The sequence below is a fragment of the Synchiropus splendidus genome, chromosome 10 (genome assembly GCF_027744825.2).
Source record: "Synchiropus splendidus isolate RoL2022-P1 chromosome 10, RoL_Sspl_1.0, whole genome shotgun sequence".
Taxonomy (NCBI): Eukaryota; Metazoa; Chordata; class Actinopteri; order Syngnathiformes; family Callionymidae; genus Synchiropus; species Synchiropus splendidus.
This window is the reverse complement of record NC_071343.1, coordinates 14,681,084-14,708,754: the sequence shown is the minus strand read 5'-3', so window position 1 is coordinate 14,708,754 and position 27,671 is coordinate 14,681,084. Positions and strand designations below refer to the sequence as shown.

General features: G+C 42.3%; 3 protein-coding genes across 3 annotated transcripts in view; all 3 read left to right on the top strand.

The window, feature by feature from the left end:
• Positions 1 to 20,016, top strand: part of myo10l3 (myosin X, like 3) — a 47,531-nt gene extending 27,515 nt beyond the window's left edge. The window contains exons 16-41 of the mRNA XM_053876199.1: positions 107 to 175; positions 2,374 to 2,456; positions 2,535 to 2,643; positions 3,907 to 3,987; positions 4,879 to 5,003; positions 5,075 to 5,183; positions 8,715 to 8,821; positions 11,160 to 11,546; positions 11,612 to 11,642; positions 11,728 to 12,531; positions 13,261 to 13,384; positions 14,033 to 14,276; positions 14,347 to 14,442; positions 14,554 to 14,647; positions 14,932 to 14,987; positions 15,142 to 15,284; positions 15,355 to 15,546; positions 15,622 to 15,779; positions 16,131 to 16,254; positions 16,575 to 16,872; positions 16,941 to 17,148; positions 17,227 to 17,363; positions 18,095 to 18,218; positions 18,286 to 18,741; positions 18,844 to 19,035; positions 19,117 to 20,016. Of these exons, the coding sequence (XP_053732174.1) occupies positions 107 to 175; positions 2,374 to 2,456; positions 2,535 to 2,643; positions 3,907 to 3,987; positions 4,879 to 5,003; positions 5,075 to 5,183; positions 8,715 to 8,821; positions 11,160 to 11,546; positions 11,612 to 11,642; positions 11,728 to 12,531; positions 13,261 to 13,384; positions 14,033 to 14,276; positions 14,347 to 14,442; positions 14,554 to 14,647; positions 14,932 to 14,987; positions 15,142 to 15,284; positions 15,355 to 15,546; positions 15,622 to 15,779; positions 16,131 to 16,254; positions 16,575 to 16,872; positions 16,941 to 17,148; positions 17,227 to 17,363; positions 18,095 to 18,218; positions 18,286 to 18,741; positions 18,844 to 19,035; positions 19,117 to 19,221 (4,656 nt within the window). The 3' untranslated portion in view covers positions 19,222 to 20,016. The remainder of the gene's footprint in view (positions 1 to 106; positions 176 to 2,373; positions 2,457 to 2,534; positions 2,644 to 3,906; positions 3,988 to 4,878; positions 5,004 to 5,074; positions 5,184 to 8,714; positions 8,822 to 11,159; positions 11,547 to 11,611; positions 11,643 to 11,727; positions 12,532 to 13,260; positions 13,385 to 14,032; positions 14,277 to 14,346; positions 14,443 to 14,553; positions 14,648 to 14,931; positions 14,988 to 15,141; positions 15,285 to 15,354; positions 15,547 to 15,621; positions 15,780 to 16,130; positions 16,255 to 16,574; positions 16,873 to 16,940; positions 17,149 to 17,226; positions 17,364 to 18,094; positions 18,219 to 18,285; positions 18,742 to 18,843; positions 19,036 to 19,116) is intronic.
• A 298-nt stretch (positions 20,017 to 20,314) lies between these two features.
• On the top strand, positions 20,315 to 23,841 carry pttg1ipb (PTTG1 interacting protein b). The gene is made up of 7 exons (XM_053876208.1): positions 20,315 to 20,531; positions 22,408 to 22,463; positions 22,536 to 22,644; positions 22,706 to 22,808; positions 23,026 to 23,091; positions 23,184 to 23,230; positions 23,395 to 23,841. Exons 1-7 carry the CDS (start codon positions 20,441 to 20,443, stop codon positions 23,436 to 23,438), a joined length of 516 nt encoding a protein of 171 aa, XP_053732183.1. The 5' UTR covers positions 20,315 to 20,440; the 3' UTR covers positions 23,439 to 23,841.
• A 292-nt stretch (positions 23,842 to 24,133) lies between these two features.
• sumo3b (small ubiquitin like modifier 3b) lies at positions 24,134 to 26,391 on the top strand. The gene is made up of 4 exons (XM_053876962.1): positions 24,134 to 24,265; positions 24,722 to 24,850; positions 24,924 to 24,995; positions 25,641 to 26,391. Exons 1-4 carry the CDS (start codon positions 24,245 to 24,247, stop codon positions 25,704 to 25,706), a joined length of 288 nt encoding a protein of 95 aa, XP_053732937.1. The 5' UTR covers positions 24,134 to 24,244; the 3' UTR covers positions 25,707 to 26,391.
• The last annotated feature ends 1,280 nt before the right edge of the window (positions 26,392 to 27,671 follow it).

Genomic DNA, 27,671 nt, shown 5'->3' with positions numbered 1-27,671 from the left:
AGAGACGTTATGTCCGTCGTCACTTTAAATAAGTGGATTATGTTAAGTGAGTGTGGCATGCACAGAATTTGCAAAAAATCATGACCAGTTCTCCCTTCTTTCACAGACAAACCAGTACTATGTAAAGCCACGAGTGGCTGACCACCAGTTTGGCATCAAGCACTACGCTGGAGAGGTAATTAATCAAAAATACACAACCGCACCAACACAAACGGCCAAACGCGGGTCATGTTGCTTTATGAATAACCCAGTTTAGGAAGTGAGATACTCACACTGTCTTTTTTTTTTTTGGTAAACCAAAATCCGCTTTGGGTTATTGCTGCCCCTTCTGTGTACTTCCGTTTGCCTCATCCTCTTTTTTTTTGGGTCATATGATGACAGAGATGAGTGCTGGCAGGAGAGAGGTTTAAGACTGGACAGATCTGGGGAGAGAAATGCAGATGATAGTAAATCTGGCAGTCGGAATGTGGTCCCGGGGGAGAGGGCCAGAAGATTTGCCTTGATAAAGGATGACCTTATAAAGCCTTTCTCAGACAAGGTCCTCTCAGTGTGAGTATGGCAGCGCAGTCATGAGCCTGGCAAGGATGTGTATGGTAATGACCTGGTCCAGAGAGGACAGACGGGCTCACTGGTTGTTCTGTCTCTCCCCCTCTCTTCAGTCTCTCTGGAGAGTTTTGTTCCATCCCTGAAAGCTCCCACTGTTCTTGAACCGATGCTGAGACTTAACTTGGGGAAATTGTGGCATCCTCCCTGGAATCAGATAATTTGGTGGCAAAGAAATGCAGTTAATATAATGCAACCTCCTCTCAATTAGACTTAGCGGGCAGGGCTCTGTTTTATCAGGTCATTTATGTTGACATTTAACAGCAGTACCCAGTTATAGCGCTGAAAAGAAATCAGAATCTGAAGAGGTAATGTCAGCTAGAACCATGACAAATAAAGCTACCACATCATTTCTCTGAAGTTTGCTGCGCTAACCTGACGTCCTCAAGCATGCTATTCAAAGCACAAGGCACCTTGCAACTGGGGCCATTTTAGTTGGCTTGTTTTGACAAATTTGTCAGCACCTCCTTCTCAAACTAGCGTGAATAGTCCTATCTGAGAAAAAAAAAGCCAAATGGTTTTGTGTGACTCTCCACCAATTAGAGAGGAGTGGAGTCCAATTATTGTGTCATGTAAGTTGTCAAGTCTAGAGCTCGTGGCTTTCTTCAACAAAGGCAGCTCATGAATGGACGGTTAATATTGGACTTAGCAGGCAAACACAGCTGTGAATCTACACATACATGTCCAAACCATGTGCAGATTTATTTTTACTGTTTTCGTTTATAGTAAGCTCCTCACACGCACAGTGACACTAGGACAGTGTTGTTCAGTATGCGTGGATCAGTACAGGAACGCAATGCTGCTTAGACGAAGCAAGCACCGACACAACAGGTGAATGCATTAACACACAAGTGCCGTGCCGCACTTGCCTTTGTCCACAGCGAGCAACACAAATCTACTGTTCCTTGATCCTGGAGCTCAAATCCTCCAGGATATTTATATGAAGAGACATAAACACATACATGCATCTTAAACTGCTTAATATGAATAGCAAGATACTCCTGAGTAGCCATCTCTCACTCATTCGCTTGTCTGTCAAGTTCAAGAGGGGACATAAAATAATAATAACAAAAAAAAGAAAACAAAACATGCATGTGTGTAACTATTCTTTGCTACTATTAATATATATATTTTTTTAATAATATGGACACAATAAGGGAAAGAAGATTGGTTAAAAAAAGACAAGTTGTTGCTTTACATCAACAAATATGTGTGGAAAAAATAACACTTTATATAGGGGATGATAATCTCATTCAGCCATGGCAACAACCTAAGAACCTATCAAAGTGAAATATTGTAAGGGAAATATAGTTTTACCTTCTTAAAACTCAATGAAAATTAGTGATTTTAAATTAAATTAAATAATTTAAATTATTAATATGTCAAAGGAGTTGGAAAGAAAGCACCATTTAAAACTGTTATATAGTTAAACAATGTAAATATAATAGTATGTATACATTGAAAATGTATGCGTAAATAGGCCCAGGTGCCCAGGACTGGATTAAACAAAGAGAGAAACTTTTCGTCAGACACTTGTTTTTACACCAATGCCACTATTCATAAAATGTAGTTGTTACTCTTGCAGCCTTTCTTCCTGTGCAGACTCTTAAATAAAAAAGTGTTTAAAAGTGAGTGAATGAAAGACAAAAGAAACTAAGAAAACATAGCAAAACAAAAGATTGAAATTACATAACACCGTGACTCACACTCCAATGAGCAGTTGTCACAAATCGTTTAATTTTAGCACTCGTTTTCCTATGTTTGCCCCAGGTGCTGTATGACGTGCGTGGGATCCTGGAGAAAAACAGGGACACCTTCCGAGACGACATCTTGTTCATCCTCAAAGACAGCAGGCAGGTTCTTGCCACAGACGGTTCCGTGTGACTCGGCCCATATGCCAGCGTCCAGTCATGTTCAACTTGTGCCCGCAGGCTCGACTTCATCTACGACCTGTTTGAGCGGGTCGGTAGCAGAAACGGAGACGAGACCCTCAAGATGGGCACCGCACGACGCAAGCCCACCGTCAGCTCTCAATTCAGGGTGTGTTCCCCGTAGATTAATGACTCCAAATATGACGCCCACTTGCAACATTGTTTAAAAACACATAATGATCACTTAACAGACTGTATTTGGACATTTATCTTGTCAAGATGATTATCAGCATGTCAGACGCTTGTGCAAAAATCTGCCAGCAATGATGGGTGATGGGATGTTTAAAATATGTGGCTGCGATCTGAGCCGTACGTGAATCAGGTTTGAGGTGGGGGTGGGGCTTAGTTTACCATGTCCTAGCTGCAGTGCGAAGGAGAGGAGCAGGGAAGGATTTGGCTCTGTGCCCCAGTCTATAGTTTATAAAGCCAGAGGATTATGGCTGATGGCTGGGCAGAGAGGGGCCGAACAGGGGCCAGTGGCGCTCCGCTCTGCCAGGCCAGGCCTCGATGGAGACAGACTGTCTGAGGCAAAGCTGCTAACCTCCGAAGTCCTTGATGTTTATGTCTGTGTAACTATGGGCTGAATGATCTGATGGACTGGGATCTGTGCCATTCAGTCACTGGTGAGATAAGAGGAGGTTCAAATGTAAGGTTTAGGTGACCTCTTTTGGGGACAAAACGCCCCTTATACTCTTAAGATGTAGTTTTTTTTTTCACAATCCATGATATTAGGCAATATACGAAATGTTGAGACTTTTCATATGTAAGTTCATTCAAATACTGGTTGTTTATCTGTTGGTAAAAAGTCATGTATCACCCATGTAGTTCCGACTGGACTGCCAACTGTTACTGAAGATGGCTACTACACTGTTGTTACAGCTAGAACAACAAAACAAGCAATTTCAATCAATGAATAACAGTTAAAACAGCTTTTTAACAAAGGTTCTGGCTGTTTTTTTAGTTATTACAATTCAATTCTATACTACTAATACTAATACTATTATTGACAACTTGACATACTTTCTGCTGGTACAGCGATGTTGTTCAGCGTTTCTGTTGCCCGCTTAAGAGGGCAGTTTTTTGGGAGGCATTTGAGCAGAAGTAACTTTTTCATAATGGAAGCCAGTTGCTAGGATTCATTAGCTGCGGTTTAATGAGTTTTGGGTGCTTGAGGAAAACCATAGCTTGGCACTCTGTTTTGGATAGAGGGCGGTGGCCAAGGGCGTTTTGTTTGATGGCACATTGGGAGCATGTTGTTGCAGTTAACTCAGCCGTTTTTCTACAGAAAATGCTTTGGTGATGACGTTTGTGGGATTTGTTTCATACCAGTTTCTGCAATATCTTGATGTTTCTTGCTGCTGGTCTGTTTCAGGATTCTCTTCACTCCCTCATGGCCACACTAAGTGCCTCCAACCCTTTCTTTGTCCGCTGCATCAAACCAAACATGGACAAGGTAGGCTGTGAAAAAATGGTGATATTCTCTTATAATCACGTTTAACATGTGGAGAGCAAAATAATAAATAGATATTATTGCCTCACGATTCCCTTTAATTTAATCTTTAAAACTGGAATTTTCATTATGAAAGCGCAGCTGAAAAGGCTCTCTGTGCTGCCACAACTGAAGGACTTCTGTACCCGCACATTCCAGCTACTGTCACCCCCTTGCTTTGGGGGTCAGAGGTCATTGCTGCTTTCCCCAGCTGCATCGGATTTGTGATTTGGCTCTTTCAGTGGAATGCAAAGATAAGACCATACGAGCCGCACTAGATCCAGCCGCAAGATTAATTTCTTCTCCTTTCTTTTGCCATATCTGAATGAAATAAGCTGGTTTATCTAGTATTGAATATGGAATTTGAAAGGCTGTCAGTCACTTAGCTCTCCTTGATCAGTTGAGATGGAATACACTGTGCCGCTGCTAATCTTGTGGAGCGCCAGGATTGCGTACACAATCCTCTGACGATTACATGTGTACTCCTGTTTGATTTAAACTCGGTGGAAAAATGTCCCTTGGACGAGAGTCAAACAAGTGCCATGCCATTCCAAGCCCCGAGCTAAAGAGCAGAGGTCAGAGCTCAGTGGAGGTGAACATCTGTGTGAGACTTGAATGTGGCCGGTGACACATGCAAGAGTTCAAATACTTACAATTCCATGTGATTGTACCCATGCAGAGGAACGTGAGCTGGTAATTAGAGCAGCACGCTTGATGGATGTTGTGTTAAAGTCAAAGGCTGTTGTGTGTGTGTGGTTGAAACTACAGCATTTTTTTAATGCTGTATTAAAAATATGCTGAGTCAACAGTTTATGATGGCTCCTTGTTGACCCTAATCATTCCTGTCAACTACAGAAACCCAACCAGTTTGATTCTGAGGTGGTCCTGAACCAGTTGAGGTATTCTGGCATGCTGGAAACCGTAAAGATTCGTAAGGCTGGATTTCCTGTTCGCCGGACGTTCAAGGATTTCTATAGCAGGTAACAGTCTTGAGACATGACTAGAGTGATATTTTTCTAGTGAACTCAATCTCTTTTCCCTCCTTCTTCAGATACAAGATGATTCTGAAGAACCAGAAGCAGACCGACGATGACAAGCAGAGCTGCTCTGACCTTCTTCTGATTCACAATAAAAAAGAGTGGCAACTGGGAAAGACGAAGGTGAGGCACATGTTCTCTCAGACTTTGACTGGCCAGTCATTTGTTTTTTTGACTTGTGAATCACCAGACAGTTAGTTCTTTCTGTAATGCCCAATTTGTTTATCTCATGATGCACTTAGTTTTTAATTTCTGGACGTCCGGAATCTAAAGGACCATTAAAGACTGGGTTGCCAGACCAGGAATTAAGGACATTAAGGAATTTTATTTCACTATAAGATTCACTTTGTGTACACACTGGCAAGAACAGGAGTGAACATCAAACCTTCTCACTCCGAGAACTAAGTACAGCTACAGCTGGATAAAGTACAACCTCGTGTTTTATGAGTTCAATATGAAAGGAAAGGAAACATATATTAACTATTAATAAACAAATAACTTGCTTATTTACCATTAATAAATGAACATTTGGTGACCATTCCGTAGTAAAATTTAGTTATAGTTAGTTAAATAGGTGCTATTTTGATATTCTAAAAACTAGTATTTCATGTACATTAGTGTCCCAAAACTTCCCCTTCAGTTCCACAATTGAGTGTCCAATGTCTTTGGGAAGCCCATGTGTGACTCACATCCATAAGAGTTTACTGGCCGGTTGTGGTCACTCTGTTATTGCTTCCCAAATTCTCCAAAGACAGTTTTCACATTAATCATCACGAAGACTCATTGTGCACTGGAGGGAGTCAACGTGCAGAACCTCACAAAGCCCTGGCTTTAGAGGAAAAAGCGTCAGTCATATTTCAACTTGAATTGTCTTCATTTGCTCATTATGCTTTTTCAGTTGCTGTCTCTGGCTCTCAACAATCATTAACTCTCTGGGAGAAATCCCCTCAGGTTTCACTGCATTCTCAATAAATGATTAACCTTTAATGACCCGCTTTATCTGGACGGCAGAATACCTCTTTTCTTCACAAGGAATTCTGTGCAGATGATTTCCTGGAATCAGTTTTACGAAGGTTTTGATGGCATCGCCTACATCCACTCGTGTCTTGGACTTAGTTGCTGTTCTAGTTTGTGGTTTCTCTGTGGCTATTAAATCACTGACCATACAACTCTGTTCTTTTTTGGGGGACAGCTTGCTTTTGATGAACCATCTGTCACACTTTGAACAATACCCACTGTACACATGGCCCAACGAAACACTGCGTGCCACGACCAGAAGAATTTACTGTCTATTCTTTTCGACTGTGTTTTTAATGCATTTATTGGATGACTTTGTCTTGTAAAATGCACATTACTTGTCCATGTTTTAATGGCTTTGCTTTACAATGGCAAGAGTTGGAATGACTCTTTTGTGAAGTTGTCTAAGGCAGCAGAATCGTGTCTGGTGGTTTTTCAGCAAAATGTTGTGCGGCTTGTGGGAAAAGGGCAGAGAGAAACGAAGGGTGTTCATTTCCTTTGCAGAAACACTTTACATGTAATTATATAGTGGCTGATTGTGTATGAAGGAAGTGTGTGCCCCGAATTAGGGGCTTGGATGACGTTGCACCGTTTAGGTGCAGCGTGTGGGAGTTTGTGGGACGTTTGTGTACCAGCGAGGGCAGGATGTGGACAGAGAGGAAGCGTCCTGCTCTCACACATGTAGAGGGGCGAGCAGCTGTGGGATCCGTTTGATTAGTGGAACATCTGGGACCCAAATACACAAAACCCCCCCTCCTCTTTAAAAGCTGGTTAGTTTAGTGAAATGGTGGGAAGCAGGTCATATATCTGTCTGAAATGATGAGGGATTCATTTTCCAGAGGACTGTCATCACATTTTCAGTTTAAACTAGAGGTGGGACTCCATTAAAAAGAATCATATGAATTACAGGTTTCATATTGCCATTCATGAATCAATCTGTTGTGAATTACGATACACATAGGCATAAACATTACAATAGTTTAGTCCAGCAGTGTTGACCCAAACTCTGCTTTTATACCTGAAGTCAATTAGCATGGCACCTTACATCATGGGTGTTTTGGTTATGACATCACATTGCGGATTGTGGTACACATGGGCTTGGTGCACTGAGGAAAGGTAGTTAATGCTCTATTAATGTGTTATTTGCCTCAAGGAATGACTTTAATTATTCACAATTAACACAATTCATATAAGGCCCATGACGACACGCAAATAGGAGAATTTCCAGCGGAGAAACCCCCTTTTCATGGAAACCATTGTGGTGGCGCCATGTTTAGGGCGCTACACAGCCACTGATGATGGAAAATTTAGGGTGTCCTGCTGCAAAAACATGGTTGTCCAATTTCTCGTTTTTTTCATTTTAGACTCCCAGACGCCCTTTTTGCTAAAATCCTGGACTATATTTTAAAGAAGACAAAACTTTTACATTAACAAATAAAAACAGGTGAATAAATCGCTATAGAACATTTTTTAAATCCAGGAAATGAGATGTTTTGTTGAAGAATGAGCCAAAAAATATACCTAATTTATGAATAATTTTATATAAAAAATGGAATATTAACATTTGCATTGCAATATCAAAATGTTACACAAATAAAACCACAAAATGACTCAAAAGTGTTAGCACTGGCATTAGCTAGTCAAGTCAGGAAACATATATCAATTGAACTTCTCAGGAATTATCCATATTTAACCAGGAATTCATATTTCATTAAAGACTTTGTTTCTTTTTGTGTGAGTTTTAAGTGTTGCTGTGCATTATGGACTTGTAACAGTGACTGGCTGTGCTGTTACCAACAAGCTATTTTAATAAACAAGATGAAATTCTGTCTTGGCCATGTATAAATACCTCATGTTCCAGGTGTGGCCCACAGGACATAGGTTTGGCATAGCTGCATGACTCAGTTTTGTGACAGGAGCTTTTTTCGGGTGTTTACCAGATATTTCTTAACTTCTCAGATGAGTTTAGCTTGCTGAAAACTTAAGTCCTCATGAAAAAATTTTGCTTCTCTGCTCCAGATTTTTGGTTCCTCTTGAACAGATCTGGCACAAGATTTGAAGTTTGGAAGCTGTTGCTTTTACAAATGAAATGCCAATTTTAATATGGTGAAACACCAAGTTGAAGTGTTGTGTCATGAACTTGTTTCACAACTTCAAACTATCATGTCTTACATGAAAGAAAGCACTCTCTAGTGGCCAGGAAAGTGTTAACTAAACTAATTCCTTGCTTCATAATTCGCAAGTAGGGGTGTGACTTGCTTTTCTGGACACCCGCCACTATCCCACCCCCTCATCCCTCCATCCCTCCCCTCCCTAGCTTTTCCTCTATGCCTGTGCACGTCAGTTGAGCCACTAACACAGCAGCAGTAGCGAACGGAAGGACAAGGGAACACGATGAGGGTCTGCAGCAGCAGCGTCGGCATCAGCAGCAACACTGCAGTCCTGCTGACACTCTCCCCCTCCGCCTTGAAGGAGAGCAGCATGTCTCTCTAGTGGGCTCTGGGGCCTGCCAAAAATCTAAGGAGGGCCTTTACATCTCTTCTGCAGCCGGTCCAAGGAAAAGAGAACTGACCTGTTTGGTTTTTCTCCCCCACACGCATTCCCTGTGTGTGTCTGCGGCGCGACTGGACCCTGCAGGTGTTTTTGAAGGAAGCCCTGGAGCAAAGGCTGGAGAAGGAGAGGGAAGAGGTGCGGCACAGGGCTGGCATGGTGATCCGCGCCCACATCCTCAGCTATGTGGCAAGGTGAGTGGTGGGGAGGGGGGAGGTGGAGCGGGTGAGTGGCAGTGACAGTTGTTCGTGTTTGTTTTGTAATAGAGTTCTGCACCGATTGTGTGCGTTGGGGGAGGATTATATACATGCCTTTGAGTGTGTGTTTGTGCATGTGGACTCAAACTTCTTTGTGTTCTCCAGTGGTTTGTTCTGCACTGTTTTTGTTCAACATTCGATTAAATCCTTTCTCATAACTATAATTTATGTAAAACAACGTGGACACTACAGTGAAGTCAAATTTTCTTTTAATTTTGTTTTCAAATACAGGTGCCTATATACGTCATTTATCCTCCATGAAGTCACAATAACTACAGTCTTTAAGTATCGAAGTGCTTATCTGTTCAAGCACTGTCAATTAGCCTATGGCTTTAGCTCAGTCAAACTCTCTCATGTAGGACCATTGTGATCCAGTCAAAAGCAGCTTATGCAGGACAGTTATTTTGGTACCTTTTCCCGACTTCTTCCAGCAGAACTGCTCATCAGAAACACGTCACAAGTTCCCCCCGTCTACGTTGTGCCTAATCCCTGAGCTCTAAATTTTGTAATCTCTCTGAAATTGAGAAAAAGATTTGGTTGCTATCTTTTAAAACCCACCGCGGTGTAGCAATCACCACTCATGACCTCAACAAACTGGAGATGTCAGAAGTATGATGGTCACTGGTCAGCTGCAGGGATTTTTCAGTTTAGATGTTTGGAAGCCTATTCGGTGATAAAAGAGTGAAACATGGATGAAATGACATAAATGGGTTTAAAATCTTGCACTATGTTGTAGCTTTTCAGTTGACAGTCATGTATATACAGGTATATGACCAATATTCACGGTTCCATATGTTCTGTCAGGTTGGCCTCTCCTGAGAGGAAAGGTCTTTCCCAGTCAGTTACTCAAACAATCCACAACTCCAGTGCAGCTCAGTGGAAGAAAACCGCAGCTGAAGTTTGGACAAGATTTTATCCTCTCAGTTTCACCCACGTAGAGCTGAAAAAGGGCGTATAATGACTGTAATAAAGAGAGCAAACATCCAATGAAGTTAAATCACAATGGTGCCATCAACTTTTATTTAATTATATAATCAACATTTAGCTTTGGTTATGGATGCCAAGGTGGTATACTCGCTCTGCCATCCACTTTAATGTATACTGGACCTTTCTCACTGAGTGTTTCAGTGAGTTGAGTTGCTACTAAACGACAAGGGTATTTGTAGGAATCTGTTTAAGTACATTTTAAATTGCTGCAATGATATTGAAGCTGCTGTTTTAGTTTAAATGTTGCTTGAACAGCATCAGTAGACTAGTGGATGTATTTGTCTTCGCTCAATAAGTCTCCAGAATTGTCAACCTCAACTCAAAAGTTTTCCACCTTTCCTCTCTCGCCCTGCTGCCAGGACATACATCATTGTGGTTGTGTAAAATATCTGTAAAGAAAAATCCCCCAGGCTGCACAATCAATCAGAGCTCTGGCTGTCTGTCATCATATGTAAAAGGCACATACAGTCGCCTGAAAGGCTCGGTTTGGAGAGCATAAAGGAGCTGATGACATTGTTCGGGTTGCAGGTTCCGTTTCCATACACAGCTGCTTTTACCACAGAGACAAGTGAACTCTTTGTGTAATTACATGTAACCCTATATGTGACCCGAGTCTAGTCAGAGGCCGAGAGGTGATCACGCTGAGGCACGGCCGTGTTAAGGGTCAGAGAGCCTTCTGTGTGGTCTTAGTGTGTGTCTTTAAGTACTGTGTATGCATGTGTGTTTGTGTGTGTGTTCAACACTCATGCCTTAGCTCACTAACTAAACATGAGCCTGTACAATGTGTAGCCTGGAGGCTGATTTTATTTCTTCCATTCTCCCTAAATGTCAATAAAACCAAGTAGAGAAAGATGTTCATTTGATGTTGTGAAATTTATTTTATTGTTGTATACTTTTATTAAAATGTATTTGTAATAATATTTTTTTTGTCTGTACGTTTGTAAATTACTTATTTGAAGGTGTTATTTTTTAAATAATATTAGTTTACTAAATAATTTGAAGATTTTTCAAGTATATTAAGTACATATCCCTCAATCGTTTCCTGATATTTTTCTTCTTTGAATCTGTCTTAAATGAATAATTATCAATTCTTTCTGACAAAAATAGCTTTTATTTTTACAGTACCATTATTATAAATTATATTCATCATGTTTATTGTGGCTTTATGTCATATACATTTTTTAATAAATGTCAAGTGTATTTTTTCTATTCTAATTGGCCTATGTCCCATATGAGTACTAGTCTCTAATGTTGCCTTTGGTTCCTTTGCTGGTAATTCTTTCTGCAGGAAGCAGTACAAGAGGGTTTTGTCCAGCGTCATCACCATCCAGAAGAACTATCGAGCTCACTTTTGGAGACGAGTCTTCCTACGGATGCGCTCTGCCTCTATCATCCTGCAGAAGCACCTCAGAGGCAGACGGGCTCGATTCCTCTACCGACAGCTCAAGGAAGAGAAGCAGAGGCGAGAGGAGGAGGAGAGGAAGCGAGTAGAAGAGGAGAAGAGGAGGATGGAAGAGGAGAGGAGGAAACTGGAGGAGGAGAAAAGGAGGCTGGAGGAGGAGGAGGAGCAACAGAGGCGGATGAAGGAGGAGGAGGAGGAGAGGTTGAGGAGGCAGGAGGAGATCAGAGCCCTGAAGGAGGAAGAGCAGAAAATGGCAGCCAAACTTGAAAAAAGGTAAATAAAAATGATTTCATTGCTTTTAATGATGATGATTCAAACTCTTTCTTTCACCTCGACAGGAACTCACTTGTGAACGGAGCTTGTCACAAGGTAAATGCAGGAGAGAGTTTGACATCATCCCTTCAGTCAGTCTCTGGAGAGTATTTTAGCTGACCAACTTTGTGCCTTTCTACAGAAGGCGCTGGCTCCTTCCATGTCCAACAATCACACCTCAGAGGAAGAGAGCCGGCAGATGGAGGAGATCCTGCGTCTGGAGCGGGAAATCGAGCGTCTCCAGAAGCAGCAGGAAGATGGCGTGTCCCTCCTGGGAGACGTGTCCCGAGAGGAGCTGCGTCTGAGGAGGGAAGCAGAGATCTATAGACTTGAGAAGGAAGCTTCCCGAGTGGCTACAGAGTTCCTGGAGCTCTTAGACTTCGGTGGTTTGGAACCATCCCTGTCGAGTGAGGAGAACCTGCACGACCCGACTGAGTCTACTGCCCCTCTGGCGGAGGAGGAAGTGGACGAGGGTTTTCACGCTGATGACGAATGCATTCCTCTGCCAGACTTCCCCCCACCAGCCACGGTTCCTCTGGACAAGGAGGTCTTCCAAAGTATCCCACCTCCTCCTCCTGCTTTTGCAGAGGGGCTGTTGGTTAGTCCAGTGTCTGCCTCTTCTCCTTCCATGGTGAAACACTTTCCGCCGATCCCTAATGGAGTAAACCACACCCAACCAATCGCTGACCAGACTCCCTCTTTGCTAACTAATGGAGAGAAAACGCTTGGCCAGCGAGTCAGCGGCGGCTCCGACATCGAAGCTCCTCGTGAGGAGCTGTGCTTCTCCATCCTGCCAGATACAGAGTCGGATTATGACCAGGAAGAGTTTGAGGAGGCTCATGGGAACTCCGGAGCCAGCACCAATGAAGACCACATTACCAAGGTTGTACGAAAATCCTCCTGCACGCACAACAGCCTGGACTCCTTTAAAGGAAGCGTGGATTCGGTGAGTCAAAGAAAACTGAATGTTTCTGTTTTAAGCTGATCTTCCAAAATAGTGGAAGATGTAGAATAAGACGGGAGAATACTCGTGTAGCAAGGGATGGTCAGATTTAGATTGCAATTGGGGATTCCACAGATGTGGTTTCTGCGTCTCGTCAAGGTTTTATTTTATCCTTGTTGGTCATCTTTTACCTTTGTGTTTGCTTTGTTTCTGTATGTAATTTTCTATCTTTTAAGTTTTCTTATGTATAGTATAGTTCTGCATAAACCCGTTAGATGAAGATTTTCTTGACTCATCTCATCATAAAAGGGTATAAGGCCTAGTTGTCCTGCTTAGTTTGGGTGTGTTTGGACCAAATTTGCAGATGCTCCATGTATGATTGGACCTAAAGTTAATACATGAAATGAGCTTGTATTGGTATATGAAAGGCGGTAGCGAGTTTAATACCAGCTTCGAACACACCTGTTTATGTTTTCTCTGTGTTTCTGTGGGTTTTGATTGTCCACAGACATGAGTGTGTGTCTGTTTATGTGCGCGCTGTCCAGGGAGTCCCCGACCTCCCCGACCTCTGCCCTGTGTGAGACAGAGTGCTTTGACTAACAAATAGTTAATGAAAGTGTGTGAGGTCTACCTTCTTTTGCATTTCGGTAAAACAGAAGGACGAAAGTGGTGGTGGTGAAAACCTGAGCCTCAACTTAAACAAAGTTTAACAACGTTTTATCTGCCTTGTAGTTCATCGACAGTGACGAGGACAACGATGGATATGTGGACACGGACGAGGAGGTGTCCAACGGCAGAGTCAATTTGCTGCATAGCAACGGGCCTCCATACTTCCATGGCTACCTCTACATGAAGAGTCAGTATACAAGTACCCACTTGTAGTTAAACTATTTGTTGCTTTAAATAAGGCAACATCAATTGATTTATTTGTCATTTGTACAAGTTCTTACATTTTCTAGTTATGTTTTTGGTTGCCTATATTTTAATAAGGAAGGTTTTACCTTGTAATATCATAAGGTTTTGTGTTTTTCCATTTAGTTAGCATTTTTGGGGGGTTTCCAAAATTACTGTTTGTTGTTAAATCTTGATTTAAAAAAATATTATTGTATAGATTTTTGCATTGTCTTTCTTTGTTGTTTTGCAAAAAAAATCTTGTCTTCTAGTGAAATTAAAACGCAGTGATATAAAATAAATGTTCATCAAAGTGTAGTGTGCATAATAGTGCAGTGTTTATTGTGGCAGACACTTCTGATGCTTCAAGCATAATTTGTTGATTCAATATTCAGTTACATCACAAGATGAATCTGAAAATTAAGAAGAAATGAAATAATAAAAAGCTGAATTAAATATGTGGATCAAACAGACTTAAATGTACTTTATTTTGGACTGATAAATGCAGCATCCAGATGGCAAATCATATATATATATATATATATACAAACCGCATCTTCCATCTAGATTTCTTTTTCCTTCAACTCAAGCTTAACGCTCCTCCCACCTCCAGGTGGACTCATGATCCCTTGGCGCCGTCGCTGGTGTGTCCTCAAAGATGAGACCTTCATGTGGTTTCGGGCGAAACAGGACTCACTTAAATCTGGCTGGCTCTACAAGAAGGGCGGAGGGATGTCCACGCTGTCTCGTCGCAACTGGAAGATGCGCTGGTTCGTCCTGAGAGAGTCCAAGCTCATGTACTATGAGAACGACAGCGAGGAGAAACTGAAAGGAACCATTGATATTTGTGCTGCCAAGTAAGGAAGCTGTCATCTTTTATATTCTCTTCCAAAGTTCAACGTCACTCATCTGTGCTCTTTTCTATAGGGACATTGTGGACAATCATGAGAAGGAAAACGCTCTGAACATCATGACTGAGGAGAGAACCTACCAGATCTATGCAGAATCCCCTGAAGATGCCAGGTATATTCATGCTTTGTAATGAAGTTCCCCCTAGTGGGTAGAGTGGAAAGTACACTTCTCCTTCAAGATTTGCTGACTCATTTTTCTGCCTCTCCTCTGTCACTCTTCCAGTGGTTGGTTCAATGTGTTGAGTCGGGTCCACAGTGCCAATCACCAGCAGCTCATGGAGATGCACCACGAGCAGGCCAACCCAAAGAACGCAGTGGTCAGTGGTCGTGCTGCTTCAAGCAATTTAGAGCAAACAATAAGGTTCATGGTGTAATGTTGGAATGTGGCTGAAATGAAGTGTTTTCTATTCATTGTCAATCATGAAAACACTTTTGAAAGTAAATTTGGATTATAATATGCAAAAATATTATATTTTCATTAGATCTTATTAGAGTCTTTTCATTAGATCTTATAGTTAATGGATTGTATTTTTTTCACATTTTGTTTTCACATTTTATTACACTAAATAATATAGTGTATCTTTTTCATCCCTCTTCACAGGGTACGCTGGATGTTGGCTTGATCGATTCTGTGTGTGCGTCAGACAACCCAGACAGGTGAGAGAATACTTGATATCTCTCCAAACTAAAAAAAAAAGTTCACTTGAACACATGAAAGAGGATTTTTCCTCCGTCAGTTCAATAGAAACATGCTGACCATGCATTTATTACCCAAGTCTGATCCAAACTAAGGTGTGATGATGTTTGCCAGACCCAACTCGTTCGTCATCATCACGGCCAACCGGGTGATCCACTGCAACACGGACACACCGGAGGAGATGCACCACTGGATCGGACTGCTGCAGAAGTCTAAGGGGGACACTCGGGTGGATGGTCAGGAATTTCTGGTCAGAGGTCAGTCACTTTTCACCGCTTTGATTTATGAAGTGAAGAAAAAAGGTCCAACTAAAATCATCTTGTGCAGGCTGGCTGCACAAAGAGATGAAGTCTGGGGTCAAAACGTCTCTCAAGTTGAAGAAGCGCTGGTTTGTCCTCACCACAAACTCTCTGGACTACTATAAATCTTCCGAGCGAAGTGCTTCCAAACTGGGAACGCTGGTCCTTAACAGCCTGTGCTCAGTGGTGCAGCCAGACGAGAAGGTCTTCAAAGAAACTGGTTCGTTCCTCACAGTTACGTTGTTACTCTTTCACGTCCTGATCACACACTGACTTGCAACTGTTCATCATTCAGGCTACTGGAACATCAGCGTCCACGGGCGTAAACACTCTTACCGCCTCTACACCAAGATGCTGAACGAAGCCATGCGCTGGGCAAACGCCATCCAGGGGGCGATAGACAGCAAAGTTCCCATTGAAACACCAACACAGCAGCTCATCAGGGACATCAAGGTAGTGGAGCCACATGTTCCGATTGGTTTGCAGAACCTTGGATGGTCACAATTATCTAATGGCGGTTCTCTCCTTCATGCAAGACACCCACTGACTCGCTCTAGAGTGAGGTATTTGAGTGCAGTGATCTTCTCTGAGTTTCCTCCGCTGTTTGAGTGTGGAATTCATTTCGTTTGAAATACATTGAAGTATTTGTTGAAAACACCAGGTTCACAATGAGCAAGTCTGCAGTGGTGATTTCAGTGTTATTCTTCATGTAGAAAACAGCTTTAGAATGACATGTCAGACAGCAACTGGCTGCTGCTTCTGTCTGTCTTACCAAAGGTTTATTTCCTCTTCTTATGTTCGCAGGAGAGCAGCTTGAATGTTGAGGCTGTGGAGCAGACTTACTGGAGGAACCCCATCCTCAGATACACCCAGCATCCTCTGCACTCCCCACTACTACCTCTGCCTTATGGAGATGTCAGCTACCATTGTAAGTCAAAGTATGGTGTTGTAACAAGAAGATGAATGACTCTCCTGATGTTCAATTCTGATCTGCAATATCATAGAAATCACCTGAACTATAGTTTAAATTAAACTCATTAGTTGTCATTTTAGAAAAATATTTTCATCATGAAATTATCATTAAAACATTAAAATAATCCGCTTCACGCCGTCACCTAAAATAGTAATGGAAACCTTTATTAAATAGAAACAAAATTCAGAGAAAGTTTGGTGTAAATATATAATAGACTATATATTTACACCAAACTTTCTCTTTATCATGACAAATGTGTGTGTTTTTTCCTTCAGTGCAAAAAGAGAAAGGCTACACCAGCCTGCAGGACGAAGCTGTGAAGATTTTCAACTCGCTGCAGGAGATGGAGGCGGTGTCTGACCCGGTACCCATCATCCAGGGAATCCTGCAGACCTGCCAAGACTTGAGGCCCCTGAGAGACGAGGTCTACTGTCAGCTGATCAAGCAGACCAATCATGTCCCTCACCCCAACAGTCTGTCCAACCGAGCCCACTGGCACCTTCTCACGTGCATGAGCTGCACCTTCCTCCCCAGCCGTGGGATCCTGCGCTACCTCAAGTTCCATCTGAAACGGTTGGTACAAGAGAACACTGAGCACCTGTGGACCTGGTAATTCATGCTGTTCTTTGAACTCCCTTCAGGATCAAGGAGCTCTTCCCCGACACAGAGATCGAGCAGTTTGCTCATTTCATCAATGAGTCTCTGAAGAAGACGAAAACCAGGGAGTTTGTTCCCTCACAAGAGGAAATCATGGCTCTGCTGACCCGACAGGAGATGACCACGACTGTCTATTGTCATGGTGGCGGCTCCTGCAAGATCTCTATCAACTCCCACACGACCGCCGGAGAGGTGCGGCGTCAAGGCGGCTTCTGTTTTGTAGTAATGTGAGTTGGTTTGGTGTCATGTGGATTAATCTTTTTTTTCTAGGTGGTGGAGAAGTTGATAAGAGGTCTGGCGATGGAGGACAGCAGGAACATGTTTGCCCTGTTTGAGCACAACAATAACATTGACAAAGCGGTGGAGAGCAGAGTCCTGGTGGCTGATGTCCTGGCCAAGTTTGAAAGGTGCAATCCTCAACATTTTTTCAAGTTTTGATGAACGCAACAACGGTTCCCTGCATAACCCATAACGCTGTTCAACCCCTCGATTATTTACTGGCATTATGGATTACAATACACACAAAAATTAACTGGTGAGTTAAAAATAAAATAAAGGAACCGAAATCGCAAAGAATATTCCAATATGGTTTAGGCCTTGGAGTGGTAAAAAAAAAAAATAGAAATGTTGGTAGGTCTTCTAAATAGCATTGTAAAAGTAAAATATTTGGTGAAAAAACATGAAATGTGAAAACAATATGAAAAATTTCGGAGAAAAACATCGGATAAAATTTTAATGTCACTCATCATGACTTATTTATAACATATTAGTGTCTCTTCAGTCTGTTTGTTTGTTTGGGAATGGGCCAACTTTGTGGTAATATTTTGGTGGTGTTCCATGGCTAAGTTTTGATTTATGAACCTAGTTAAGACTCCCATCCATATTCAACGACGAAAGGCACGCCCGGTCACGGGACCAGATCTGGTTAAAAAGTGCAGCTACTGACCATTATGATTTTGGAAAACATAAAATTAATGTGACAAACGGATTTACAAACCTTTCTTGAGTGCCACCTCTTCCTTACGTCCCCTGTGTGTGTATGTGCTACGTTGCGCTACTGCCACCTGCTGTCCGACTGAGATCAGTGCTCTCCTAATACAAGGAAAAGAAATGATATCATTTTGTGCATTTCACCCAGACTGGCCGGCAGCGACGAAGCAGAAGACGATGGCGAGTGGAAACTCTACTTCAAGCTCTACTGCTTCCTGGATGTGGAGAGCATGCCCAAGGAGGGAGTGGAGTTTGCCTTTATGTTCGAGCAGGTAACGCTGCCTTGCGTCTGTCGTGGTTTATTCTCAAGAGAGTTGACCTTTGACCCTGCTTTTTCAGGCTCATGAGAGTTTAACCCAGGGCCACTTCCCAGCACGAGAGGAAACCCTTCAGCATCTGGCTGCCCTGCGTCTTCAGTTCTTATTCGGGGACAAAACTCGAGCCCCCTGGAGTCTGGAGAGCATCTACCCGGTGGGCCGCCTGCGCAGTCGCATCATCCAGTTCACCAAGGTGGGCTCGGGCACCGGGTCAAGCCAAACGCTGGAGCGCAGGAGGACTAGCTTCCTGGACGGGACTTTACGTCGAGGCTTGAAAACAGGGTCCATGAAGAAGCAGCGCATGGAGGAGGAGCAGATGTTGGAGATGTGGATCAAGGAGGAGATGTCGGCCACCAGGGCCAGCATCCTGGAGAAGTGGTCGCGCCTTGGAGGGCTGGTGCAGCACCAGGCCATGCTCAAGTACATGACCGTCATCAAGGAGTGGCCGGGATATGGCTCCACGCTGTTTGACGTGGAGGTACATTTAATGTCTCGCTTCCTTTGACAATTGACTCAGCGTGAAAATGTGTGGGAGCTTTCAATGATTCTCCCCAATGATGGTGGTGATTTGTGTCCGCAGTGTAAAGAAGGCGGTTTCCCTCACGACCTCTGGTTGAGCGTGAGCGCTGAGAATGTGTCCGTTTACAAACGAGGGGACCCCAAACCTCTGGAGACCTTTCCATATGAACACATCGTCTTCTTTGGCGCCCCTCAACCCTGCACTTATAAGATCACGGTGGACGAGAGAGAGATGTTCTTTGAGACCCCGCAGGTACAAGTTGTGCTGTGACCAATCCATTCTGTCAGGTTTGCCGAGATATGTGCTGGTTTGCTGATCCAACTCTGTCTCCAGGTGGGTGAGATCACGAAGATCATGAAAGCCTACATCAACATGATCGTGAAGAAACGCTGCAGCGTCAAGTCCGTGTCCAGTTTTGGAAGCAACTGGATCAGGTGATGAACGGAAGACGGACACTCGTCTCAGCAGCAAATATAGAAACTCAGACGTGAGATCTTTCACTGTCTGGTGACACCTATGGAGGTGTACGTCCTCGTAGATTTGCGCCTAGGTTATAAATAGGACTCTAAAATGGGTGATCCAAAAGCTTATCAATGAATGTTCTTTGACTCTCAGGTTAAAATAGAACCTCATTTTGCCTTATAGGTTTTTATTTTAGCCATTTTTAAGTCGACGTGGCCTTTTATGAATGTTAACTGAACCCAAAATTTGTGTAGATGACACTTTTAGCACCTGGACAGCGCAAGAATGAGAGCTCGCCTGAAACCACTGCGCTACTACCCCAACATTTGTGCTTCTTGTCTGTAAACTGACTGTGTTTTTGAACTGTTTTAGGTCTGTTGATGTAGCGAAGACTGACATTGTTTGTTCAATGTGACCGTTTCATGTGTTCAAGTGAACTTGAGGGTGGGGTATTTATTTATTTGAATCAAGTGGCCTGTAAAAAGCATTTATCGCGGTTTGTTGTCAGCTACTTTGTGTGTGTTTTGGAGTGTAAGACAAAAGAAATCAGGAGGTGTGTGTTCCCCACGAAAGAATATCCCCGTCACTGGATATCCAAACATGATAAGCTTCAGTTTGTCTTCCGATCTGGTCCCATCCTGAGAGCTGGTTAGCTGCCGGCGGCGACACCAGACTCTCGCCACTGACGACGACTGTACCTGTCTGATTTTTTGAGAGAAGATAATCAGAAAATGTTTTATATCGAAATTTAAAGAGGCTTTAATAAATTATTGTATTTCAGAATTAGCGTGTGGTTTTCATTTTTGCTTTTTTTTTTTTTTATTTTTTATTGTTGAGTGACAGCTGCATGTGTTCTTCCTGTGTTTTCTGAGTTAGTCTGGTCCAAATGTTCAGAGCTTTATTGCAGACTCTACAACAGTATTTGGAACTTAGAATGTGAGCTCGCGTGAAATAAAACTCATTCAGTCCACTTGGTTAAAGTTGCAGTCGCTATTTTGCCTGATACGAGGATAGAAAGTCATGTATTTGTCTTGTGGTTTTTGGTGTCAATCAAATCATTGTTCATGGGGCGGGCGTAGGCGGCAGGCCGTGATGACGTCACCGCACTCAGCGGTCCGGGTCCAGCCCCCAGCTGACACACAAACACAACTCCTCTGTTTGCAGCGGCGTTGCGAGTTATTCTTCTCCTCTCACCATGTTAGCTGATCATCGCTCGATTATTTGGACATTAATTTCGGTCTTTGTGCTCGCACATGCGCAGACACCCTCTACTGCTCCTGCTCCTGGTGAGTGTTTTGGTCACGAAGAAGTCACATGACCGCTTACACGAGACCCTCCCGTACTCCTACACTCCTTAACGGTGTTAAACTGTGCGTTATTTAAAAAAAGTTCTAATGTGATATGAAAAAAGTCGTAGTTTTAAAACGAATTTATCTGGTTTTGTAAATAATTGCTCAAGATAGCGTCTCATATTTCCGAAATGAAATAAGTCCATTGTTTTTATTGTAAAATAAATAAATAACGAGTTTACATGTGTCACATCTTCCTTCATATAACCATGTCATATGCCGATGTTTCCTTGAGGGCAAAGGTTGTTACTTCAGTCCGTTCAATGTTCAACCTCATCGTTTTATTTGATTGCTAGTTCTGTAACATTTTACTCGTTAAACATGATCGACTTTAAAAGTTTGACTTGACTATCATATGTACGTCTTTTTGTTTTTTTTATATTATTATTATAATATTAAAAGCAATTACATAGAAAAAAGATTGTTAACAGCAACAACCTACTAAAATAAATAAATCCTTACAAGTATGTAAACAACATGTCTAATGATGAAATGAAATGAAATTCTACATCTGATCATTCTGTCGGTCACAATAACCACAACCGGAAAAACAAAAAAAAACAAAAAAAAAAACAAAAAAAAAAAAAAAAAAAATATATATATATATATATATATATATATATAAGTGATTAAAATGTTTTATTGTGTGCAAATATTACAGTCCAAACAATGACTTATCACAAGATGCACATGCAGCCAGCCTTGTCTGTTATGATGTCACAGCAGTGGATCACCGTTTCCCTCAAAACCCTGCATCTTTATCTGAAACTGACTAGGTCTCCACCCTAGTAGGACGGTTCCTGAGCGATGCAGTTGGAAAGCAATAAACTTATAACCACGGTGGATGAACAGTACTAATGTAATGTTGATGTTTTATAGGTCTTTTGGTATTGTTCAAGGCCACTATAACCCTGATGTATTTGTGAAGTGCATCATTGCCACCCTGCTACTTTGAGTTCAAACCGGGTGACTTTTCACGTAAAGGCAAACAATGGGCAGCTTTGTGACTTCAACTAATCCAGATTTACTGCTGGGAGCCACTTCTATAGTATTGTCCTCTGTATGTGCTGCCCTGGAGCCGAGTGTGGACCTCTGACCACAACAATGTGGCTCTCACCTGACTCCCCGACACGCTTAACAAAGCTTATTTCATCTGCTCTTCTGTTCCCTCTTTCTTCACGCTGTCTTGAAGAATTCCCTTGCTGGGATGTGTGACCGTAGACCATTGTCTTTCCTCACGAGCCTTTTCAGTATTATATTTTAACATGAGAAGCACTCCAAGATAACAAATTCTCCGGTACCGTATTTGTGTTGTAGGGATAGTATTGATGGAGATCAGCACCAGGTTTACTTTGAAAGAAGTCTGTGCTCTTCAAACTACTTCAATGGCTCGGTTTAGTTGCTTGAGTACAACCTGAGCTCCTCTAAACAAGGATAGAGTCACTATGGTATTGTTGCTTCCAGCTTAGTATTGTCCTATAAGGCTTTCCCTTCGCTCTTTCTGAGACTTTGCTGTCACAGATCACCTCTGTCGGTCACCTTCACCATCTTGATTCCTGGTCCATTACTCCCTCTCATTCACACACATCTTGCTTCTCCAGCTCCATCTTCACCCCCTCCATACTACCATTACAGTCACTACATCATCAGCAAACATCATGGTCCATGTAGGCTCCTACCTATCCTCATCTGTCTGTCAGTTCTTAACCACAGAAAGCAGGAAGCAGCCATCCCTGAGTTAGAGAAACAACAACAATAAATGCCTTCAGTGACTTCATTGCTTTACCTTGTTAATGTGTGACTGTTTTTGCAGTGACCTGTGAGTCAAGATCCAACACCAGCTGTGACCAGTGTCTGCAGAATGTATCGGTGAGTAATGCAACAGTCTCTAGGCTCTGCGATGTAAACATTGAGCTCATGGCAACGCTATGTTTGTCACAGTGTCTGTGGTGTAACGCCAATAGTCGGTGCTTGGAGTACCCGGTGAAGAACATCCTGCCGCCCAGCAGCGTGTGTTCATTGACGGAAGCGCGATGGGGCCTGTGTCAGAGTAAGAACTGAAGGTCAGAGTGGAGATCTGTTGATGGTCCAGCTTCACTGTGTGTCTGCAGTCAACCTGCAGATCCTGATCATCTCCATGTGCGTGATCGGCGGCGTCATCATCGTCGCCCTCCTGGTGTGCTGCTTCTGCTGCTGCAAGTGTGAAAAAATTGGGTGAGCGCCGTGTCACATGATCAGCATGAAATCAGGTTGTACGTCGTCAGGAGAGACAAGAGGGAGGAGGGAGGAACACAATAGTGTGTTATTCTGTGAGACTGATACGGCCGGCGCCACAAGCCTGCCGGGATTTGTGGCAACAAGGGGGAAAATATGCCTCGTAAAAGTCCCTTTGTACAAAAAGAGGCAATGAAATGGTGCTTCAATGTCACAGGAACAGACGAGAGGACGCAAGAGCAGAGCGCCAACATCAGGAGAGAAATTCACGTCAAAAAGCAAGGCGAGTCCACGTATTGAAACATGTCAAAAAAAGTGGAATGTTTTATTTTTATTTTTCACAAAATTAACCAACCATGTGCTCAATTTGCGCAGGAGGACAGAGATGCAGCTGAGACATGATGAAATCAGGCAGAAATATGGTGAGAAGCCTTTGTTTTGAAGTTCATCAAGTCGAAAATATTGAATCTCAGTCTGTCAACACCATCTGCTGGTCAGATGTAAAATTGGTCATAAATCGCCAGTGTTTTTTTTTCTTTCTTTCTTTTTTTTACATAAAACTTAATTTTATTCTCTTTTCTTGCAGGTCTCGCCAAGAATAACGCCTACACTCGAATGAGTGACAAATAATTTTTTAAAATTCCTTTAAATGTGTTGTCAAAAATCCTGTCTCTTGATCCTGGCTGACGTTTGTTGAAGGAAAATCACATGATCATCTTGTCAGTTTTATCCAAAATACCGAAAGCCATTTACAAATCGACTCACCATCCGAGCACCCGTATTGCATCGACATGTTTACACCTTACCTTGATGCGTAGCACACGTTTTTGTTCTTTTATTGTTACACAACTGCTGAAATCTGCCTCTCTACTTTTTAACTTGAGCAATAAAACAATTATAAGCTGATTTTAAGTTCAATACAAAAAATACTGATGCACTCAGTTTGACTGATTACTACGTTTATTTTTGTACTGAAATCATCGTGAGTAACATGTAATGATGTGGCGAATAAATAAAGATGTTCTTGAACTGTGTCAAGTGTGATTCACATTTACAATGAAAGGTGAACTTTTAAAAAATAATTTTAGTCTGTATTAATTGTATGTCAATATACCAAGGTCACGCAAGTTTTAAGTAGAATGATTATTTATTTAAATCCATATTATAAATGTAAATAACAGCAGCGACCATTGCCTGAACTTAAAGTAGGTTCCTCTTTGTTTCCTCTATGTCGCGGGGATGCGCAAAAAATGGCCTGCGCGCACCCTTTACCGCAGTAGCGAGCATCGTAGACCACGTGACAATCATCGTCGAATCAAGTTTTAAATTTGCGTGCGCGCTCACGATCCAGACGACCGTGCCGAAGCCACAGACTCTCCGGCATCACCACCATCCCGCCACTGCGTTATCGTTATCCACCTCCGGCGAAGAGCACAATGTCTGAAGAGAAGCCGAAGGTAAAAATGTGCTTTGACTGAAATATATTTCTTTGATCTAAACGGTGCATCTGATGCGAGTTAGCATTAGCACCGATAGCCACCGCTGTTTGAGCGGGTAATGCTAACGGAGAAAACAATGGTTGACAAATTTGCGGATGTTTTGTCTTCTTGCGCACCGGCTCTGCCTTTTATCCATTCATTCTAGCGAAAACATCGGCTCCTATGTAGCGACTGGTGTTCAACGTGAGCCGTTTGTGTTCAAGATGTGGCTATATGCGTTTTACTGTTGCGAATTAACCGGATTTCTGGCCGTGCGTTTGCGCCATCAGCGGTGTCTGCGCCAGTTTGCAACATGGCTAGCAGGGCTAAGCTAGCAAGCAGAAGGGACCCTAAATGTTTGGGCCTGCGTTTGTCCCCAACGAGCGGTTGTTTCCGGTAGTAACCATGTGTTTGAACGTGTGTTGGTTGATGCAGGAGGGCGTGAAGACCGAGAACGACCACATCAACCTGAAAGTAGCTGGTCAGGACGGGTCAGTCGTTCAGTTCAAGATCAAGAGACACACGCCTCTCAGCAAGCTCATGAAGGCGTACTGCGAGAGACAGGTGAGCGCTTCACACGCAGCTCCGGGAGGCACGTGCTCGGGTTTCTAACTTCATGTTTGGGTTTCTTTCTCAGGGACTGTCGATCCGCCAGATAAGATTTAGGTTTGATGGACAGCCGATTAATGAGACGGACACACCTGCACAGGTTTGTGATGCCTCCACCATTACTCATGGGTCTTAGCTCCATTTTGTATAGTGCTAAGAGACAAGAACTGCTGTGAATGTAGTTCATGGACATCTTCTTTATAAGTGGGTTTTGATCATTTAAACATCGGTCATTTTATAATGTAGTCCTGAAGGACTTTGTATTGGACTGTATCGTCTGTGCATTACTTTAAAGGTGCTCGGGTAAGTTGCCAGATATAACTAGCGTTTTTTTTAAAGCATGATGACATCACACCATACCTACTACGTTCATGTCACTAGCCCTATGTTTGTTTGTGTAAACCATCGCCTGAAGACCTGAAATGTCTTGAGGCCTGATGTGTGTGTGATTTTTCTCTCTACTTGGAAACAATTTTAAAAATATTGTAGTGATACAACAACATTACAGCCATGTCACATGAGACAAGTTATAGATGGGGTAACGTTAATAAAAATAACTGCAATGTTAAGTACAAGGCAAAGTTCAGTTATTTCTCAAATTGCAAAACAAAAACTCAGTGACTGAAGCGGTCACTTTATGGCCTCTCAATATGGTTTTCCTATAATATCTGTCTGTAATCTGAAATGCTGTGATCTCATTCAAAATTGTCCAGGTTTTTGATCTGTGTATGCTTTTGTTTCCCAGCTGGAAATGGAGGACGAAGACACTATTGACGTATTTCAACAACAGACGGGAGGAAGCTTCTCCTAAAAATCTTTGGACCATCTACATATTTTATCCATGTTGTCTTTGTTTATTGCTATTTTTTTGTTTTTAAAATCCCCCCTGGCTCTGTGCTGCTCGCTTTATCCATTTTTGTTTCTGTTAGGGGCCGTGCATCACTGATTTGAGAAGAGGGTTTGCCATGAAGAGAAGTTGATTTTAGGATGGGATCAGGTTCATGCTAAAAGTCATGCATCAACATTGTTACAGTTTAGGAGCAGTCACTTTATGTATCCATGCGTTATGTGTTGGACGAATGATAAGGTGTCCTTTACCTCAATAACACTCTTTCAGAGGGGCGTTAACAGAACAGGATGATTTGTTCGACCAAAAATTTCTTTGTACATTTCATAGAAGGTTTTGGTTTGTTTTCCGACATGGGTGTAGCAGTGCTCCTCACATGTCAACAGCAGGAAGGTCCACATGTGGGGAGGAAGGAGTGTATCGTCTCATAACCCATTTTATTTTCTGTGTTGCCAACTTCAAAAAATGTCTCGCTCACCAAGAAGATGTATTTGACTTGTCCAGTGGTGGAGACCATCACAGTACATTTTAAATAAGCAAATTTGGGGCTTAAGTTGCTGAATCCACTGTGTTTTAATTTGTTTCTACTTTGATGTCCTGATACTGTATACAATAAATATAGTTTGATACTCAAACTTGTTTTTGTGTTGGAATTGTTTAAGACCTCTGTTGTCTGACGTGCTGTATATAGTATTTTATCCGTGTGAACAAATGGTTGGACCCTGTCTGAGGACAGATTTATGGCGCTTGCCAGGATATGACTCATATTGTGAGTTCCTTTGTTAAAATATACTATATCTATTTGTATATATTGTAACTGTCTGAAACTTATTTTAATATGCAAAATTCGATTTTTAGTTTTTTACAAACCCGGGGGAAAACGGGACACTTCATATAAATGAGTCCACCAGATAGCGCTATTGTTCATGTTCATCCATGACTAGTTGATCACCCTAGTAACAGCTTTTATTCACTTCTGAGTGTACTTTCAACTAAGTATTATCAAGTTAAACCTGCGAAAGTTTTGATCTTATGGTTCCCTTTTCTCAAACTGTGATTTGGGGAATGCCACTATTAGAACAAAAAAATCTGATTTTAAGAAATGCCCTTTGATAATATTAAAAATTCAATCTTTTTTTGTTGCAGTCACACTCCAGCAGCTGTGAGACACTTGATATTATTGTATTACAGTCTTCTCCACTGCTTCGGTCATGAGCTCTTCTTGTGTGTGTGAACAGTGGATGGTTGTTTATTCATCACTGTATTGGTACAATATGCAGCCGATTGAGCCAGAGTGCCACTTGCTTTGATTCCGACTAAATCCAGTGATTAAAATCCAGTGAATTTGTTCTTGTTAAGAGCTTTGACTGTGGAAACGCTGCTCTGACACAGGAGAACGACAAGCAGCTGTCACATCTTTCTCACTTTTCATTCAGCTATTAGTCAGATGAAATTGTTCTGTATCTAGTTGGAATTTTATGTAGAACAGTTCCTCATTGTCCCTTCTGCTTTCACTTTCTACTGCAAGTGAACTCTGAACATGACGTGATGCACACAAGCGCGAGGAAAGATGCCAAGACACAGAACCATGCCTTAACAATAACCTACTCGAAAGTGTTTGTGAATAATGGAGTTTTAAAGAAGCCTTTACTCAAAAATATAAGTGTGTATTTATACATGGATCAGAAAAAAAAAACAGACCAGAGAGATGTCATGATGTCAGTGTTTCATATCCCCAACGTGTCCCACCAGCCAGATGTGACCCCAACCCCATTAAGTGGGCCTGAATACAGGCAGTGTACATCTGGAGAACCTCTGGACGGTCTCCAGGGTGGTGTCTGCTGATGTCACCGGCTTGTGTCTCATGTCCCACCCTGTCAGCAGATCCCATTTCATCGTCACAGCCTGTTGTCGATTTGCCAGGGAACA